At 41.9% G+C, this 20,928-nt stretch overlaps 1 protein-coding gene across 1 annotated transcript; it reads left to right on the plus strand.

Moving 5' to 3' along the window:
• The first annotated feature begins 3,871 nt into the window (after positions 1-3,871).
• LOC135472469 (hemocyanin 2-like) lies at positions 3,872-17,252 on the plus strand. Its single transcript, XM_064751985.1, has 9 exons — positions 3,872-5,117; positions 5,722-6,966; positions 7,204-8,451; positions 8,647-9,900; positions 10,583-11,836; positions 11,998-13,233; positions 13,449-14,660; positions 14,978-16,516; positions 16,917-17,252. Exons 1-8 carry the CDS (start codon positions 4,025-4,027, stop codon positions 16,501-16,503), a joined length of 10,068 nt encoding a protein of 3,355 aa, XP_064608055.1. The 5' UTR covers positions 3,872-4,024; the 3' UTR covers positions 16,504-16,516; positions 16,917-17,252.
• Positions 17,253-20,928: the final 3,676 nt, after the last annotated feature.

Below are 20,928 nucleotides of genomic sequence, written 5' to 3' on the forward strand. Positions count from 1 at the left end.
CGTCAGTTAAAACAGAAAATCACAAATTAAAATTGAAATTGGCATCAATGATGTATTTCTCATCAGTGACCTCTCATGCTTAAATTTATTAAACAATACGAACTGTTAAAGTTTTAAAACGATAAAATTTGGCAAAATCATAACGGTTGCGTCTTGCGTCTTCCACCCTTGACATAGTTATGGTTTATTCCAATGGCGAAGTTTACGTAAATCCATCGGATATAAAGGTGTCCTAAAAAGTCAAACTTGCCAGCTTTGCTCAGGAGGTAGAAAGAAAGAGAAACGCCCCGCAATGGCGGTCACGGTGTTTCTGGGCTTTTTGGTAAGTCTTTGGTGATTTCCTTTCTATATTGTACTTCACAATCTTAATTCACTGGAGTCGCAGACAGCCATGTAATGTGCTGAGACTTCATAAATTAATTTTACAAATCGACTATCAAATTCAAATAATAGTTTGTCGGAAACATTAGAATTTAGTCACCCTGCGCTTTTTTATGTCAACTAATCTTTTTGTTATTCTTCTGATGACCCGTGAATTAGAATGTCCATTTGACTGAAATGCAAAGATATTTAAGTTTATTAATTAACTTGCCTGAGAATACTTCAAAATTTACCTGTAACACAATTCTCAGGTTTTCGGTGCAACCATCCTCCCAGGAAATGTGATAGAGGTAAATCATCGCATGGCATGCAGAAAACCAGATTGCAAAGTTGATTGCAGGATTAGTAAGACAAAATGTTCGATATGTCAATCAAGATAAACAGCAAAGTCTTTAAAAGTGATTGACAGTGATAGTCCGTGGTAGGAGGCTTTCATCTTACATAGTATAGAAATAATTGTTGAAATACATGGTCTTTTTATTAGGGTGAATCTACAGAGATTTTCAAAATGTCAGCAATAAATAGATTCGTGCAAGCGTTGAGTACAATGTCTGGTCGGGCAAGTCATTTCCAACTTGGTTATTCGTTTTCAAAACGAAAAATTTCATGACAAATTATTTACTATAACAAAAATCATCATATTCAACCACAATGCGATCTCACCGTTGATGTTTTAAATAAATTTCTTCCCAAGGCATTTAAAGTTAAGACAAGGAGAACTTAACTGTTTTCTTCAAAATAATATGCCAAAATGTATTTTGCAAGGTAAAGCAATGTAACAAAGACATTGTTTTCCTTCGGTACTACTTATTTTTCATAATTGGGCTGTGTGCATGTGTCGTTAACTTGAAGTATTAAATTGCCTGATGCCACCGATGTTAAATAGTGAGAAAAAAATTCTTTAATAGTTCTACAATACAAAGAGTTGTCAAAATGTTTAAGAAATGTTTTATGTATCTTAACCAACATATGGCGGCAAATTTCGTTTCGCGTAGCCGAATAAAGCCGGGACCCTGGCAACACTTAACGTAATCCTGACTCTTTTTTCCATATTCAGTAAGCATCACTAATACCCATTAGGATTTCCGTAGTACAGAAATCATATTGGGAGTATTAAAATATTATTAAAGATTTACAGCATACAGAGTAAAACTACACCAGCGACGACACTGTGATAGCTGGCAAATGGTCATACGTAACCACTGAAATACGGCGTATTCTCAGTTTACCAAAGTCATGGTTTTATTTTAACTGTTCATCTCAGTTCTTAAATGGCAGCAAATTACAGGCCTCCTAGCACCATGGCTTACTCAGAATTTGTTTAAAAAATGTAATGCTACGAATGCCTATGAAACTTGGCGTCATGTGCTCAACACTTTCCAATTTGCATATGATTGGTAAAATCTAGATTTACGAAGAAAACTTCTCCAGGAAACTGAACGCTCTATTTCATCTGTTATCGTTGATTTCTGATTATTTACAGCATGCTAAACAAAGTCTTTATTAGCTCGTGTCAGGTTACGAAAGAAAAAAATCCATGTAAATAGGTTTATGGACTTGAAACTTCCTACCACCAAAACTTCGATCTAAAAGGAAGACAGGCACTAGGATCCCAAATGTCGTTAGCCAGAGAATTATATTCCCATAAATAAGTCATATTAGCTTCTCTCATGGTATGAATGTGACGTGACGTCATTCAGTAGCCTGATTATCTATGCCAGAACGAACTTATTAACTATTCTAGACCGAGGGGCGATGCACTGAGACGTCAGCAGTATTATCTAGGCCAGGCTAAGGTCAGAGGTGAGAACACAAGGACAAGTTACAGACGTCTGGAGGAATCAACACTTCGTGGTCTGGTCCAGACATGATAACTGACACTTTAGTCAGGCGACATTGTTTTGTAGGGTCATCTACTGTCAATTTAAGTATCCACACATAACTCACTAACAAATGAAGTTCTCTGACCAGTCTATTTTAGAATAATGCATAGCCACGACTCTTAATTGTTGAAGATATCCGGTTCTTAATTTTCATTGTAGCTGCCATTTTCTTATACACTGCTTTAGACTCATAGTCATACTTGGGTTCATTGATAATAACGAAGAAGTCAATGGTTTATAATGTAAATATAAACGTTTTTACAAACTTTCGATCTCAATTCAAGATCTTTTGACAAAGTTTCCAACAAGAGGATCAAACGCATGTGAAACCTTTAACATCCACGTAGTGATGCCATTACTTCTGCACTATTACTATTTTCTGTCCTCCTCACCCTCCAGTAAATTCTCATAGTTGAGGTGTTTTTCCGAAATATGATGGTCTTTTAGTGACGCCTCTTGATAAGAGGTGTATAACTGGATGGCTGCTTAAAGGAACAGTGATTTGTTTGGTTTATACGACTTAGAATCGAGGACATTTTCCTGGTTACTTTTCTGGGGAAAGGAATCTTTATGCTTCCCGATTAGTGCTCAGCTCAAAGAAATATTAGATAGGCCGAAGACCAGCTAATAAAAAAATTAATGTTTTATTTTTTTGGGTGGCGGATGGGGTAGGATGAATTGGAGAAAAAGAATAAAGGAAAAAAGCGGTATTAAAGGAAGATTCGCTTTTTTTAGATGTTTCCTGGTAAATTGGAGATAAACGTCGAGATTAATTGAGTTGGGAACTGCTTTTTGTGATTTCCTTGTAATTTTGTGAACTCGTTATATGTACTGCAAGTTTCTAACTCTTGTTGGCAGGCTACGTATTGTGGACAGTGAGATTCTGACATTACGGGCAGCAAATCTGACCAGTACTATGCACGACCAATAACTGCAAGGAACTTAGTATTGTCAACGTATTTATTTGGAAATATTCTTCAGTACGGCGTAAAACACAAATCAAATAAATATTTATTTGGCTTTCAGGTCCTCTTGGCAGGTCATGCCGCGAATGTACAGGGTAAGTTTTACTTGCATTTCTTCAAACTTCTGTGAAAAAGTTAATCATCCCCTGCATGCTGAGAAGGATTTTTTCCACACTGTCGGCTCGATGTTAAATTTTAAAGCATTTCTGGACTCATGCGCCTTTTCATTTTTCCGTTTTTTAGATAATATTGAAAAACTTGTCGTCAGTGAACAACAGTTAAGATTTTGTTGCACTATTCATATAGTGACACAAATCTAGACCTCGTTACAAACTTCATATGGTCACACGCATCTTAGACATTGTTGCAAAATTCATATCGTCGCGCTCATCAATCAAGTTTCGTCCCTTCACAGGGAAGCAATATTTTCAAATGCAATGATTTTAAAAACACGTCTGCAATTTGATTATGAACGAAATGGAGCTTCATCTGTACCGTATAGCTTCAAAAGTATGTCCCCTACGTACTTTTCAGCGTCAGTTTGCATGGTACAGCTTATCCTCAAGCACCATTTAAATAAATACATAAAAAACATAGGCAGTGACCATCGCTGTTTGCATTAATAGTCTTGAGTGGATTTCTCTGGCAGGTGCCAATATTCGAAAATCCGTGGACTCCCTCACAGCGGACGAAGTTATCAGTCTAAGGGTGGCATTGAGTGGAGTGCAGGCCGATGAAGGGTCAGAAGGGTTTCAGGCTATAGCCGCCTACCACGGCGCTCCGGCCGGCTGTGAGATGGAAGACGGCACCAAGATCGCCTGCTGCATCCATGGAATGCCCGTGTTTCCTCACTGGCACAGGCTATACGTTGCGCAAATCGAACAATCTCTTGTCAAACATGGTTCTAGCATTGGGGTTCCCTACTGGGACTGGTCAAAGCCAATTTCGGATTTGCCTGACATAGTTCGAGAACCACTGTTTATCAACCCAGCTGAAGGCAAAGCGCAAAAGAACCCGTTCTATGAGGGACACATCGACTCAGAGAACACCTACACCGCAAGGGCAGTGGATGAACGACTCTTCGAGAAACCAGACGCTGGTAAGTTCACTCCCTTGATGGAAGGAATTCTTCTGGCTCTGGAACAAGAAGACTTCTGTGACTTTGAGGTTCAGTTTGAAGTTGCCCACAACGCTATTCACTACATGGTTGGTGGTCCATATAACTTTGGTATGTCAACTCTCGATTATACCTCTTATGACCCAATCTTCTTCCTGCACCATTCCATGGTTGATCGGCTTTTTGCGATCTGGCAGGCCCTACAAAAGCAGAGGAACAAGCCATCTGACCACAGCAACTGTGCTATACAGGACATGAAACGTTCGATGAGACCATTCAACTTTGACACAAATCCGTACCAACTGACTCAATCCAATGCAGCCCCCGACAATGTCTGGAACTTTAACGTCTTGGATTATGACTACGATACGCTAGAGTTGAACGGAATGAATATTGAGCAACTCAACAAACTTCTCAGTGACAGAAAGGCGGAAGCTAGAGTGTTTGCTGCGTTCAGGCTAAGCGGAATTGGCACCTCTGCTGATGTGAAAATGTACGTCTGTATTCCCAGTGGTGATGCTAAGCGCGAAGATGACTGTTCTCACTACGCTGGCCGATTCTTCATTCTGGGTGGACCCATAGAGATGCCATGGTCATTTGACCGTCACTACCTCCAAGACATCACGAAAGCCGTCGATGATGCGAACTTACCGTACGACGGAAATTACTACGTCAGTATCAAGGTGTCGGCTGTCAACGGAACAAGTATCCCCAGCAGTGTCCTTTACAAACCGCAAGTGGTTTACCAACCGGCAAAGCAATTTGTTGACGGTAAGTATCCACTGTATAAATTTATGAAAATAAGATTCGTAGGACAGTATGATCAGTGTGAATATAGGGTGCAATAATCAATCAAGTACATAAATATATGTGTGTGTATATTGGCACTGATAAATATATACATATTTAGTTTCGCACAGGCGGTGGAATTAAAGGAATTAAATGCATTGGGCTCCATTCTACAATTAATTGTTGCTTTGAAAATTTGTATGAAAACAGACATTCGTACGCCAGCCGTCAATGGACGTTCCAGGTTAATAATCGCAAACAGCACAGTTTGAGCATCATTATACAATGGTGAGAATCAATTAATAGGTTTGCAGTATGTATGTTTGTCACAGAAAGCTGGTGGAATTTATTTATTTACTTGATATTTTTAGGGTGGAATTTATACTCCTGTCCTGATTTTATTCTCACATTTGATAACAATTCTTAGCCTGTAGTCTTATGTTGAGTGCTATTTTATGTTATCAAGACGCTCCAACAAGAGAGTACATATACATACAAATTCTTATATAACTTCCTTTACTATTAACAAAGCTAATATACACTGAGCATTGTTTATATGCATGCTCTGTCTCTCTGCTTCCCACAGTTACCCCACCCAAGGGTGATCCTGCTGCCTTGGCTGTTCGCAAAGACGTAAGTCGTCTCACTCCCACCGAGGTGTACAACCTCCGCGAAGCTATGTCCCGCTTCGCAAAAGATAAATCCGTCGCAGGATTCGAGGCTACAGCTGAGTACCACGGCTTACCAGCTCGTTGTCCACGCCCAGATGCTAAAGAGAGATTCGCTTGCTGCGTCCACGGAATGGCCACGTTTGTCCACTGGCACAGGCTTTACGTTGTTCAAGTTGAAGATGCTATTCGCAGACGAGGTTCAGGTGTTGGCGTCCCATACTGGGATTGGACAGAGCCGATAGAAGCCTTACCAGCTCTGGCAGGAGAAGCGACATATTTAGACACTAAGACGAACGAGAGATTGCCAAATCCCTTCTTCAAAGGCCAGATACCAATGGTTGGCTCCGAAACATCCCGTGATGTACAAGATGGACTGTTTGAAAAACCAGCGTTCGGCGAGCACACATCCCTAGATGAAGAGGTCATGTATGCATTAGAACAGGATCACTTCTGTGATTTTGCAGTTCAGTTTGAAATCGCTCATAACAGAATACATGCCCTAGTAGGAGGGAGTCAACGCTATTCTATGTCATCGTTACATTTCACTTCATACGATCCGCTCTTTTTTCTGCATCATTCAAACGTGGACAGATTATGGGCCATTTGGCAACAACTGCAAATTTTACGAGGTAAACCTTTCAAAGCCTATTGCGCCAATTCCGATGTTCATATGTCCTTGAAACCTTTCGGTTTTCCCGCCCCACTCAACTCAAACCCCAAGACGTTTGAACATGCTGTCCCTACCAACATATACGACTACGAGAATGAGCTGGATTACACCTACGACACCCTTCAGTACCACGGTATGACCATGGAACAACTCAACATTTATCTGCGGCGAAGAGGTCAGAAAGACCGTGTCTTCGCGGGTTGCAATCTTAAGGGTATTCGTACGTCGGCTATGGTTGACTTTCAAATTTGCAAGCAAGACGGAACTTGTGGGGAAAGTGCTGGACATTTTGCTGTTCTAGGTGGACCATTTGAGATGGACTGGCGATACGACCGCCCATATAAGCATGAAATCACAAAGGCCCTTTCCGCTCTGGGACTGACTAAGGAGGATGTCTTCTCCATTCATGTGGACATTACAGACGTCAACGGCACGGCGTTAAATTCCAACCTGGTTCCTTCTCCATCCATAATATTTTCACCTGCAGCAGGTGAGTATACATTGGAACAAACAAGCCTTTTGCTTATGTCGGAAGTTACAGACTCAAATCCATCCTCAAATACCTTGCAAAACAAGGTCGTTTCTTCTACGCTCTGCCACGTTTTCTTTTCCACTCTTAAACTTGACAACTGAAATATTCTTTGGTGCGACGTAAAGTTAAGTATTCACCTTTCAAATGGTAGTTAAGATGCTGTTGCTGAGACTTATTATTTAATCTTTACTTCAGGGGAGGAGGAGTTTGCTGATGACTGGACAATCGTGAGAAAAGACGTTACTCGTTTGTCCCCGGAAGAAACTACCGCTCTCCGTGTCGCTCTCCAAGCTGTGAAGGATGATTCCTCGGTCGGTGGATTTCAAACGATTGCTGGATATCACGGGATTCCCACCCTTTGTCCCACCCCAGATGCAGCTTCCAAGTTTTCATGCTGTGTACACGGTATGGCAACGTTCGCACATTGGCATCGACTGTACACTGTTCAGTTTGAGCAGGCATTGAGAAAACAAGGGTTCACCGGAGCTCTGCCGTACTGGGACTGGTCCAAACCTATTTCAAGCTTACCAGCTTTGGCAACGGATGATACTTTTAAAGATCCTACTACTGGAGAGGATAAACCTAACCCTTGGCTTAGCGCTACAATAGCAGCTGCAGGTGACGTCGCCACTGAACGTGCTCCAAGAGATGAACTCTTCGTCCAACCCGGTTTTGGACAATTCACAAACCTGGGAAAGCAGTTGCTCTACGCCTTTGAACAAGAAGACTTTTGTGATTTCTCCGTCCAGTTCGAGATAACCCACAACGCTATTCATGCACTCGTTGGCGGGAATAAACCCTTTTCCATGGCATCACTTAGGTACACCACATTCGATCCAATATTCTTCCTGCATCATTCCAGTGTGGACAGGTACTGGGCAATTTGGCAAGCCTTGCAAAAATTCCGCGGTAAACCCTACAATAAGGCTAATTGTGCCTTGGAACAGATGAGAGGTTCCCTGATGCCATTTAACCTTGGCGCAGATGTCAACCCGAATGACTTGACTCGAGATAATTCAGCACCCTTCCGTGTGTTTGACTACGAAAACGTGTTCGGATACAATTACGATAACCTAGAGTTCAATGGTCTGTCCATCTCGGACCTCTCGCATGAAATAGAAAATCAAAAGTCACACGACAGGGTCTTCGCCCAATTTATGCTACATGGGATCGAAAAGTCTGCCCTGCTGAAGTTCTACATCTGCTTGTCGGCGGAAGACTGTGACCACTTCGCCGGGGAGTTTTACATCCTGGGAGACGTGGCTGAGATGCCGTGGATATATGACAGAGCATACAAATATGAAATCACCTCACAGCTGAAGGCCCTGAACCTGCGTTTCGGTGACTCTTTCTCCATACGGAGCGTTATCTTGGATCTCAACGGGAACGAAATTCCACCCGATACATTCCCATCAGCAACAGTCGACTTCGTGCCGGCACAAGGTGAGGAAACACTTGTAATGTATTTGTGTAAATGTGGAGTTCAACAAGCAGTTTCCCATCTGTCAAACTAAAATAATACGTCAATATATTGCATTAAACATGGATAAATATATAGTTGCCGATGTCTGTAGATTTCATGATTCTATGGTAGGTGTTTGTGATTTATTATAAAAGTAAACCAAATTCTTATTCCAGGGACGTACGGTACAGAGGCGGAATGGGTTGAGCCTATAACTGATGCAAGCAGAATCCGTAAAGATCTAGCTACGTTGACAGTTGGAGAGACAGAAAGCTTGCGCAATGCTTTCCTGCGACTTCAAAAAGACAAGAATCGAGGGTACGAATACATAGCAGGATTCCACGGCCTCCCAACAAAGTGCCCCTCACCAGATAATCCAAAGTATGCATGTTGCTTGCATGGGATGCCTGTATTCCCACATTGGCACAGACTTTATGTTCTTCAGGTTGAAAACGCTCTTCTCGCAATTGGTTCCTCCATTGCTGTTCCCTACTGGGATTGGACGAAAAGGATTGATAGGCTGCCACCTCTGGTTAGCGACTCCACTTTCTACAATTCGAGGACCCTTCGTCTGGACCCAAATCCATTCTTCAGGGGTGAAATTAGCTTCGAAAACGCAGTTACAACCAGGGATCCTCAGCCAGAGCTGTATAACAACGATTACTTCTACAATCAAGTCTTATTGGCTTTTGAGGAAGACGATTTCTGCAATTTTGAGGTTCAGTTTGAAATTGCTCACAACGCTCTCCATGCCTGGATTGGTGGTCGAGATCCGTACTCAATGTCCACTTTGGATTACACGGCATATGACCCTATTTTCTTCCTACATCATACCAACGTGGATAGACTGTGGGCAATCTGGCAAGAATTACAGAGGTACAGAAAGAAACCATCCAATACCGCTTTCTGCGCACTTCCGTATATGCAGACGCCTATAAAGCCATTCAGTTTTGACAGGTCAATCAATTATGACTGGATGACCCGTGTGTACAGTCGACCAAGTGAGGCCTTTGATTACCAGAACAACTTCGGATACAAATATGACACCCTCGAATTTAATGGCATGAGCATCCCAAAGCTTCAGAGTCTGCTTGAAGTTCGAAAATCCCAGGATAGAGTCTTCGCCGGATTCCTGCTCAGTGGAATTCAAACATCTGCAAACGTCAGAATTTTCATATGTTTACCAAGAACTGGGTATACAGACTGCAGTAATTACGCAGGCATCTTCTCGGTTCTAGGCGGAGAAACGGAAATGCCTTGGTCTTTTGACAGACTCTACAAATATGACATCACCCCGGCTCTTTCCGACCTTGGCCTCACCGCCGATAGTAACTTTGATGTCTCCATTGAAATTATCGCCCGAAATGGATCCAGCCTTTCCCCCGATCTGTTCCCTCGACCGACAATCGTATATGTGCCAGGCACAGGACGTAAGTTTGTAATTTTACGTTGTCTTTTCCAGAAAAGTTAGAGATTAGTACCGGTAGTATGTGCTATACGTGATACATTAAAGTATTTCTGGATCTGTAACAACGGTATTTGAGATTATTTACACAAACAGAAAACTGAGTATATTAGTTTAAATTCATGCCGGCTTCCTCTCTGGTCGTACGTGAGAAGGTCTGCCAGCAACCTGCGGATGATCGTGGGTTTCCCCCCGGGCTCAGCCCGGTTTCCACCCACTATAATGCTGGCCGGCGTCGTATAAGTGAAATATTCTTGAGTATGGCGTAAAACACCAATTAAATAAATAAATATTACTTTAAATGACTATAGCACAGAGAGCACAGTCAGAGCATTGACGACAATGTGATAGTTAACAAACGGTCATTCCTATTATCCCCTGAAATCCGGCCTCCTGTCAACAGACCCCGTAAGGGTTACTCGTAGATATAAAATCGTAAAATCTATTTCCATAATCACTTCCAACGGATATAAAAAGGCAAAGAAGCTGTCAATAATTCCCTTTAATGTCTGAATGACCAAACGGCCTGTGGGAATCCAAATAGTAGACCATAACTTGTATAATAAGCTAATAATACATTTCAGATATTTCATCCACATGTTAACTTATTATGTATGTGAAAGCTTTCTTTGTTCGGTTTATTTCAGACGAGATGCAGTCCGATAGCCAGCACGATAGCCGAGAACTTGAAAGGAAAAACATCAACTCACTCTCACCAGGGGATATCTCCTCCCTGATGACCGCGTTCAGGTCGATGATGGCCGACACCTCAGCAGATGGTTACCAAGCCATAGCCTCTTTCCACGCGATCCCAGCCTTATGTCCTAATCCCACGGCTGCCCAAAGGTATGCTTGCTGTGTCCACGGTATGGCAACTTTCCCTCAGTGGCACAGAATATATGTTGTGCAAGTTGAAGATGCACTGAGGCGCCAAGGCTCCACTGTTGGCCTACCGTATTGGGACTGGCTAGAACCATTTACTGCTCTTCCTAGTATTTTCACAGACGACGAGTTCACAGACTCTGTTAGCCTGAAGACATTCAAGAACCCACTGAAGAACGTCCATATCGCTTTTGAAGACACACATGTTGAAAGAGATGTTATCGCCGAGAAACTGTACGAGCAGCCAAAGAATGGCAAACAAACATGGATTTACGAGCAAGTTATGTTGGCTTTGGAGCAGACAAACTACTGTGACTTTGAAGTGCAGTTTGAAATTGCTCACAATTCCATTCACGCCTGGGTTGGTGGCTCTAAAAAACACTCGCTTGGGCATCTCCATTATGCTTCATACGATCCAATATTCTTTTTCCATCATTCAAACGTAGATAGGCTCTGGGCTATATGGCAAGAGTTACAGAGATACCGGGGTTTAGGAGGTTCAGACGCCAACTGTGCTCTTGAACTGATGCGGGTACCTTTGAAGCCATTCAGTTTTGGAGAACCTTGGAATCTCAACCCTCTAACCAAGAAATACTCCAAACCCGCCGATACATTTGACTACAAGAACCATTTCCATTATCATTATGAGCATTTAGAAGTTGGCGGATTAAATGTACCAAAGCTGGACAGATACCTGAGAGAAAGACAGGAACACGACAGGGTATTCGCAGGTTTCCTATTGCATGGCTTTGGCAGTTCAGGTACAGTAAAGTTTAACGTGTGTGATCCCAATGGCAAATGCACAGAAGGCGGTTCCTTCCACGTCTTAGGTGGGTCCATGGAAATGCCGTGGGCTTTTGACCGTCAGTATCGGTATGACATCACATCGGCCGTGGAAGCTCTGGGTGCAAGAAAGGATGACGCCTTGTCAATCTCTGTCAGTATCGTGGCTACAAATGGAACAGAAGTACCATCTAGCATCCTAAAAACTCCCAACGTATTCTTCGTACCAGGAAAAGGTAAGCTCCCTATGTTGTTTTCTCATCTTGAACAAACTGATAGTTTGCCAGGATACTGAAATGTGTGTAAAATATACGTTGTCAAATGCTCTGTGCTTAATGACCTCTGAATTAACTGAAAATATATGCCATATGTAATATTCTGTCTTTTCTTAACACAGACACTGTAAGGAATGCTCAGACACCCCCAAATCGAGTTAGGCAGAATATTAACAACGTAAATGAACGTGATATACAGAGTATTATGGCGGCCCTCGCTGAGTTGAAGGAAGATGAGTCTGCCGACGGCTTTGCTGCCATAGCTGCCTTCCATGGTTCACCGGCTAAGTGTGTGAGAGATTCGGGCGAACCTGTAGCTTGCTGTGTTCACGGTATGGCAGCTTTCCCTCACTGGCATAGACTTTACACCGTGCAATTCGAGGATGCTCTCCGCAGACACGGTTCCAGTGTCGCCTTGCCATACTGGGATTGGACAGTAGATGCCAGTCTCCCAAAGCTTGCTACCAGAGCCGATTATTACGACGCGTGGACGGATACAGTTGTGGAAAACCCATTTCTGAGAGGTCGCATCGAGCACGAAGACACATACACGGCCAGAAACGTACAGCCAGAGCTTACAGAAGTTGGTCCAGACGGCAAAAATGCTTTGTACGAGAGCATGTTATTAGCGTTTGAGCAGGAAGACTACTGCGATTTTGAAGTTCAGTTTGAAGTCAGTCATAATGCAATCCATTACTTGGTCGGCGGTCGACATGAGTATGCTCTTTCATCTTTGTCCTATACATCGTACGACCCAATCTTCTTCCTTCATCACTCCCAAGTAGATAGATTGTGGGCCATTTGGCAAGCCTTACAGAAGCATAGGAAACGGCCATACCTCAAAGCTTACTGCGCTGCTGCACAGATGACTATGCCGATGAAACCGTTTAAATTTAACGAGACGTTCAACATGAACTCCGTGACACGCTCTCACGCCAGGCCCGATAGCGTCTTCAACTATGAAAACCTGGGCTATACCTACGATGATTTGAAATTTGATGGACACAGTATTGAAGAGTTATCTGAAATAGTTGAAAGACAAACGCAGAGCGATCGAGTGTTTGCCAACTTCCTCCTCCATGGTATTGGTACATCCGCTGATGTAAAATTTTCCGTTTGTAAGACGGACAACACATGTGAGCGTGCTGGACTTTTCTTCATTCTAGGCAGCGATCTTGAGATGCCTTGGGCCTTCGACAGAACCTTTAAATACGACATCACCAAAGCACTGCAGAAACTAGGCGTGAGTTTGTCCGATGACCTATACCACTTGAAGGTAACCATTGTGGCTGTGAACGGAACAACTCTGTCCAACGATGTTATCCCGGCGCCCACCTTGACTTTCGTTCCAGCTTCCCGTAAGTGACTTTTCGGAAACTTTAAGCTATATTTCTTGTTAACTTTTGCTATAACAGTGATTTGGAGTTTAAAATATAGGCATGCTATTTGAAATATTGGTTGTACTTCTTAATTACACTGTAGTATTATAAAATATCATGAAAAACCATACCTGGATTATAGATCAGATGTATTTTCCTTCGTGACACGTGTTTTCGTATATTTCCTTGCACAGGTTCTGGAAGACAGGCAGAAGCCGATCATGCAGCTGCCCCAGGTATTAGGAAGAATGTGAAGGACCTGTCTTCTTCAGAAATGGAAAACCTCCGAGAAGCTATGCGACAAGTACAGCAGGACCCTTCTTCACGCGGTTACCAAGCCATTGCAGCATACCATGGTCTGCCCGCCAAATGTAAGAACGGCAATGGCCAAAAAATGGCTTGCTGTCTCCATGGAATGGCTAATTTCCCTCACTGGCATCGACTGTACACTAAGCAAATGGAAGATGCTCTGGCGGAGAAGGGAGCCCGACTGGGAATGCCGTATTGGGACTGGACAATGCCATTCACAAGCTTACCCCACCTCGTCACCGAAACTGAGAACAACCCCTTCAACAAAGTGAAAATAGTGTTCAAGAATAAGTATACCACCAGAGACCCTGTCCCCAACCTCTTTAGGGACCCTGAGTACGGAGAAAAATCCTTCTTCTATCGCCAAGTCCTCTTTGCCTTAGAGCAGACAGATTACTGTGACTTTGAAATTCAGTTCGAAGTAAGCCACAACGCTATTCACTCTTGGGTGGGAGGTTCTTCCCCATACTCCATGTCAACTCTTCACTACACGTCATACGACCCACTTTTCTTCCTCCATCACTCCAACACGGACAGGATCTGGGCTATCTGGCAGGCCCTTCAGAAATACCGTGGTCTCCCGTACAAATACGCTAACTGTGCCATACCTCTACTCAGAAAACCCATGAGACCATTCAGTGATGACGACAACTGGAATGCAATTACCAGAACAAACTCTAGACCCATCGACGTATTTGACTATCAGCGATTGGGCTACCAGTACGACCATCTGAGGTTCGACGGTTTAGACATACCACAGCTGGAGGTTCTACTGAACGAAAACAGACAGAAAGACAGAGTCTTTGCCGGCTTCCTTCTCAGCGGTTTCCAGGCATCTGCCGATGTAAGGTTTGATGTGTGTCTGGCGAGCGGGGAATGCAAATTTGCGGGTACTTTTGCTGTGCTCGGTGGAACAAAAGAAATGCCCTGGGCATTTGATAGATTGTTCAAATACGAAATTACAGAGGCTCTATCAGCTCTACGCGCAGACCATCACAGTGTCTTCACGGTTGAGACAACGATTATTGCTACCAACAAAACTAAACTTGCAAGTAATCTGATCCCACGACCGACTGTCATCTATGAACCCGGAAAAGGTACGTATTATCCCCTTCACCATTAAGATTACCTAATAAGCCATGATAGGATGAATTAAATCTACATAATGCCATTTTACTCAGAAATCAGTCTAAATGAACAGCCAGTGAAGAAAATTTCTGACGGCGTCAATTTCCTGAATTTTTATTTGAAGACAATAGATAATAAGGGTGTAATGAAACAAATGGTTTCATTTATCCTGTATGATTTGTAGTATATAAAGCATCGAGTAAACCGAAACCTTTCATGTAAATGTATCAGGTAGGAATTAACTTCTGGGTTCCAATGGTAATATTTTACTTCTACCCAATAACAGCCTCTACTTCAACAAAACGCGTGACCCAACCCAAGAGGACTGCACTTCTTAGGAAGGGACTCAACACCCTTACATTAGATGAGGCGAAAAATCTGCGGGAAGCTATGTTCAAAATGATGAACGACGAAGGTCCGAATGGATTTGAGGCCATTGCAACATTCCACGGGGCCCCAGGCAAGTGCCCAGAGGGCGCAACAGAGAACACGTTTTCCTGTTGTATTCACGGAATGCCAATGTTCCCACACTGGCACAGACTGTTCGTTCTACAAGCTGAGAAGTCATTACAGGATCACGGGGCTACTGTAGGTATACCTTACTGGGACTGGACACGGTCGATGAAGGCTTTACCAAACTTTGTTAGTCAGGCAGAGAACAATCCTTGGCATCGTGGATACATTCGTTTTGAGGGTAAATACACCACTCGAACTGTTGATCCACGCCTGTTTGATCCACCACAAGTGTCTGGGCGAAACTTCCTTCATCATAATGTACTCCTGTCTCTGGAAGAGGATGACTACTGTGATTTTGAGGTGCAGTTCGAAATCTTCCACAACACGATCCACGCCTGGGTGGGAGGAGCCGATCCACGCTCCTTGTCCACCCTGGAGTACTCAGCCTTCGATCCCCTCTTCCTCATACATCATTCTAACATGGACAGGCTCTGGATCATCTGGCAGGAATTACAAAAACTGCGAGGAAAGCCATACAACTCAGCACCGTGCGCTGGAAGAAAGATGTCCCTTCCTATGCAACCATTCCATTTCGATAGCCTGAATCACAACACCCTGACCAAAGAGAACAGCAGGGCCATCAATGCTTTCGACCACCATGCTTTCGGCTATGAATATGATAGCCTTGATCTCAACGACCTTGGCGTTAATCAGCTTCTTGCATATATCAAGGAAATTAAGCAACACGATCGCTTTTTCGTCGGCTTCAATACCCACGGATTTTCCGCGTCTGCCAACGTTGACTTCTTCATCTGCCGAAGAAACGACAACGAATGTAACAACTATGCTGGCTCGTTCTCCGTACTTGGCGGACCTACAGAAATGCCCTGGGCCTTCGAAAGACCATTCAAATACGAAGTCACAGAACTGTTCAACAAGCTTGGCTACAAATACACTGACGACATCAAAGTCAGAACAGAGGTCAAGGCAACAAATGGCAGTGCCCTAAACATCGAGTTTCCTCTGCCTGTTATTGTATACCGTCCGCCTATATCTGAAAATGACGTATATGTAATATCCATCGGGCAAGGCAGAACACCGGCCCACAAGATCGTGGCCAAGAGGGGAACAAGGTTCATCGTCAATCCATTTGACGCAGAGTCTGAAGGAAAGCGCTACATCATGGATCTAAGCAGCTACACTCCATTCTACAGATGTGATGTCCCTGAGTTCGGTTTCCAAAAGTACAACTTCAACCAGGAATATACTTTGGCTCCCGGAACATACTATTTCACTACGGCCGATTCCGAAACATGCAAGCAAGGGGCTAAATTCATCTTGGAAATTGCTGAATAATACCTGAGTTAGAGTAAGTATATTATACTCCATGTAAGATACCCTAATACGTCAGTGTCAGCATATGGAACCATTTAAGAGAAAGGTATCGCATGCTGGGTGGTGAAGGAAAGTTCAGAAAGCTATAAATAGAGATGATACATATATAGGCCCCGGTAGGCATTCTGAACGTCGACATTTTTCGAAGCCAAAGAAATGCAAGCGTAATAGACAGGGAATATAATTAAGTCGTGCGCTTCCATTTCCAAAGAATTTGCAGGAGTATAGAGCCGAAGAAAAAAGTCAGTGTAACCTTTTCCTTCTACATGGCATAATTATCTCCCATAGAGACGATTATTTTTGCGTATATAGGCTAACATAGCCTTACTGTAAGCTACATTATCCCTTTCACATTGTTTCGCTTCCTCTTGCAGACTGATGGATTTGCTCAAGATGTGCTACTGTTTGACAGAAGTAGGGGAATGAATGACTGATCCAAAAAAAAAGATACAGAGGGATGGTTCACAAATCTCAACGTGTCTTCGTCTAGATGTACAGCGTGTAAATCATCCACAATAGTATCCGGTGGTGAAACACAAACTTTGGCCTCAGGTGTAAACATTCCAGAATTTTATTACACTATTTTGAACAGTATTGATTTCCAATTTTAAAATGTTTACAAAGTTGTCGCTCACCTCTTAAAAGCTGTGCCGGAAACCAGTTATTTCAGTTTCCACGATGTTCTCGGTTTAATAAAATAATTTAACATAGTTATGTGTTCAGTTTATCGATACCGCCTTTGCACTGAAGAAACATGAGGCATATAGGCCTATATCAACATCAAAATAACCAGTGAGAGCATGAGCTCAGTATTGAAACTTTGATGGTTCGGGCGCGGATTTAATTCAAAAAGTGCGTGAAGTCCGTTAAGACAGTTTTCAACTACCTTAACAATGGGGGATTGATCGGTTTGCTTTTAATTGTATGAGGGCTGTGACGTCATGGTGGAAACCACAGAATCTGGGCCCACTTTTACAAAACTTTGTGAAGCAATTTTTCGTAACTTTTCTCGCAAATGACGTCGCCTTATGGCACTCTAACATAGACGTCTTTTACGTTACGAGAAATATGACGAGGAAAATAAGTTTTGTGAAAGTGGGCTCAGAGTGATTGGTGTCTTCGGCATTGTGTTTCAGCTAAGCAGCACTAGAAATAGTGCAAATTCTGGGCGACCTTGTATTGCAACTGACTGATGCCTTCAGCATGGTGTTCCAGTTAAGCTGCAGTATAAACGTTTGTTTATTTTCCTAACTGACATTTATCACCGTTCTGAACTGCATATGATTTTACTTATAAAACGATGACATTTTAGGGTTGACTGATTTTTGTTTAACGCCGTGTTCAAAAAAGTTTCATTTATATGACACAGGTAAAGGTTATATAGGGTGGGGGGAAAACGATTTCAAGGTTAAGGAAACCTAAATAGCAATATGTTGGTAAAGGTAGGGATCGTTTCGCATGCTAGATATGTACATGATTATATCCCAATTCCAAAACAAACAGACAAATTCAAGTGTGTCATCCAAAAGAAATACTGACTGCTTGGGCCTTAGGAGGACCCTCACCCCGCCACCTCACGAACATGGCTGAGCATTTGTCCTTTCGGACACACTGTGCATATTAATAAATAAAAAAAAACATACGTTTCTTGCATCCTCTAAGCGTATCACGCATCTTAAAAGGGAGCATGTCAAAACTTTGACCTACACACAGGACAACGGACTTACACACTCGGTTAAACAGAATCATTTTTCTGAACATTAAAGAAAACAAGACAAGAGAATCAGTTTTACACAATCAGTTTATATACAGTATTGACAGGAGCCAGCCTCATCTGATGAAGGGCGAGCGGAAAGTCGTTGAGGGAAAATGGGACAGCTTAACATTCTCAACGCAGAATTTACGGTTAGGTCCAAACTTATTAACTTTGGATACATATGAATACGCTTCAAAGTTAGTAACCTCACGATTAAACACTGCACCTACATTTCCATATCAACACTTCACTCCAAATATGTCTATAGGACCTATGATTTCGCTTAGCTTAGAATATGACGTCACCAATATTTAAAACCACCCAGACATGCGCAGTCCCAATGTCTTGGCAATTAATGTGTATATACTAAAGCACGACAATCAGTCTATATACAAATGTACTTTATACACAAAATATCCATCTGTATCTATACACACTTAGATACTATACCATTCAGCGCTATAAGAGGCCTGATGACTTCTGTTTTATCGTACAGTATTATATATACATGTATACTGACGTCTGCTGACATGAGGCATTCTTAACATCACGAGCGCAAAACTGCCATTACAATGTAATATCTGTATGGTGCTGATTGCCAAAGTATTTGGGTGTTTATGTTCAGCAGATGTTACACTGGATTTGTATCAGAGCATCACATAGCTGAAATGTACTCCGTAATAGAAGCGTGACCTGGAGTCACCGTACTGTCAACCTGGCTCAAAAATATGTCCAAGCATAATAATATCTGAACAAATACGAAAACCAATGGGGATATTCAGCTGTACACGAGGAGAATCCAACATGACGTCTTTTTGTTACCTTTTCAACAAAGCGAGCCAACTAAATACAGACAGGTATGCCAAGCGCATACTAACGGTTACACGAAGACAGGAGACAAGCATTGCCATGGTGCTGGTGTCAATATTTACTACAGCAACAAGTGAGAGCGATCTACCACGTTCTAAGACTACATTCTGTACAGTCCAACTCAGAGCAACCATCTTCTCGCTAAAGCTGAGGAACAAGATCAGTAAAACCAATGCAATTTCACATAGGCATCATGCGTAAGTGTTCAGCTGAGTAGCATGCCAATTAAATGTCTATCTGCACAAAATAAACACGCCTATTAAAAGTTGTCTGCGGCCATCCATGAATAAGCATGAAATACGACACAGGCACTCAAAAGATGTAGGACTATGGGTCTTCTCGTCAAACGGATAGCAATCCCAAATTATACCAGCAGTAACAATGTTCCTCTTCAAATAACAGGGAACAACTTTCTCTACATGAAACGCCACCTTTTATTGAGACAAGCATCTTTGGGCCTAGCTTGTGTTACAGTACATGTATATTCATACAACATCTATGTGTGTAATTATCTGGGCCCAGTTTATCAAAAGCGTAGTAGCAGTTAAACTCAGTATTCACTTTAGTCTGGACATAAGTCGCACTAATTTTGTATTAGGTCAAGGCTGATTTTAAGATTTAAACCTGGCCTAACTTTTAATACACTTTTGAACAACCAGCTCCTGGACCCAATACACAGCCAGCAGCTCTAGCAGGTATGGTAGTTCTACAACATTTATACTTTTGTTACCTTATTCAAGTTACTGAAACATTTTTAAGATGCAGGTAGGCTCTGTTAAATAAAGCTGAAAACCTGATTTAACTAAACATTAAAATATTTCACAAAATGACAAAAAAATACATACATATAAAGTTGTCTGAAAATGACAATGAAATGCCTGCACATCACAATTATAATATGCTATCTCACTATATGCAAGAAAGCATCTTCTAAATAAATGTATGTATGACGTTAATAACAAAAAAATGATTTGAAACAGAACTAAATGAGCAGAAGAAATAAGACATTTATCACTATACTCAAGCAACTTTCTACATGGGCGGATACAGTCGAGTTTGATTAAATTACCAAAAATAAAAAAAATGGATGTGCCAGTGATAGATAGATAGATATGGATAAACTTCATGATTTCCTTGTGAGTTTTACTGACCTCAGGTGCATCAAGATCTACTTATGGATAATATTGGTGAGAAAGCATTACAAGCAATCTGGGGAAAAATTAAATTTCTTTGATTGATGTTTTATTACCCCATACTGAGGAAATTTTCACTTTTACCCTGGGTGTCACATTTATGGAGAGAGGGATGAGAAATCATTTCTCTGCCACGTGTCTGACAAGTACCAGGTATACACCTTTCATTATCATGATGTATGTTATCAAATTCTTGCACATTTCTAACTAGACTTACAACACATACGTCAACATTAGCATATAGTCCTTCCCAAGACTATTCGATTTTTCTTTGTTCAACGATGTTTAAATCATTTTTTACAAGCCATACATTTGGTGCCTATACCAGTTTTTAACATCATGATCTCAGTTTATTATTTCTCTTTGAACTAGCAGTATATAGTATATATTGTAATTCTTCAACCTTTTTACATGTTTGCAAAATGTTTAATCCAGCAAATTTTGAGGCCATTAGCCTGTGCAGACTGATAACATTTTACCTTTGGTGACACCTGAAATTGGCCAATGCAGTTTTGTCTCCAAAATCAAATTAAAAAGGTACAAAAATGACACAGGTATATGGTTGTG

Source organism: Liolophura sinensis, chromosome 8, assembly GCF_032854445.1.
Source record: "Liolophura sinensis isolate JHLJ2023 chromosome 8, CUHK_Ljap_v2, whole genome shotgun sequence".
Taxonomy (NCBI): Eukaryota; Metazoa; Mollusca; class Polyplacophora; order Chitonida; family Chitonidae; genus Liolophura; species Liolophura sinensis.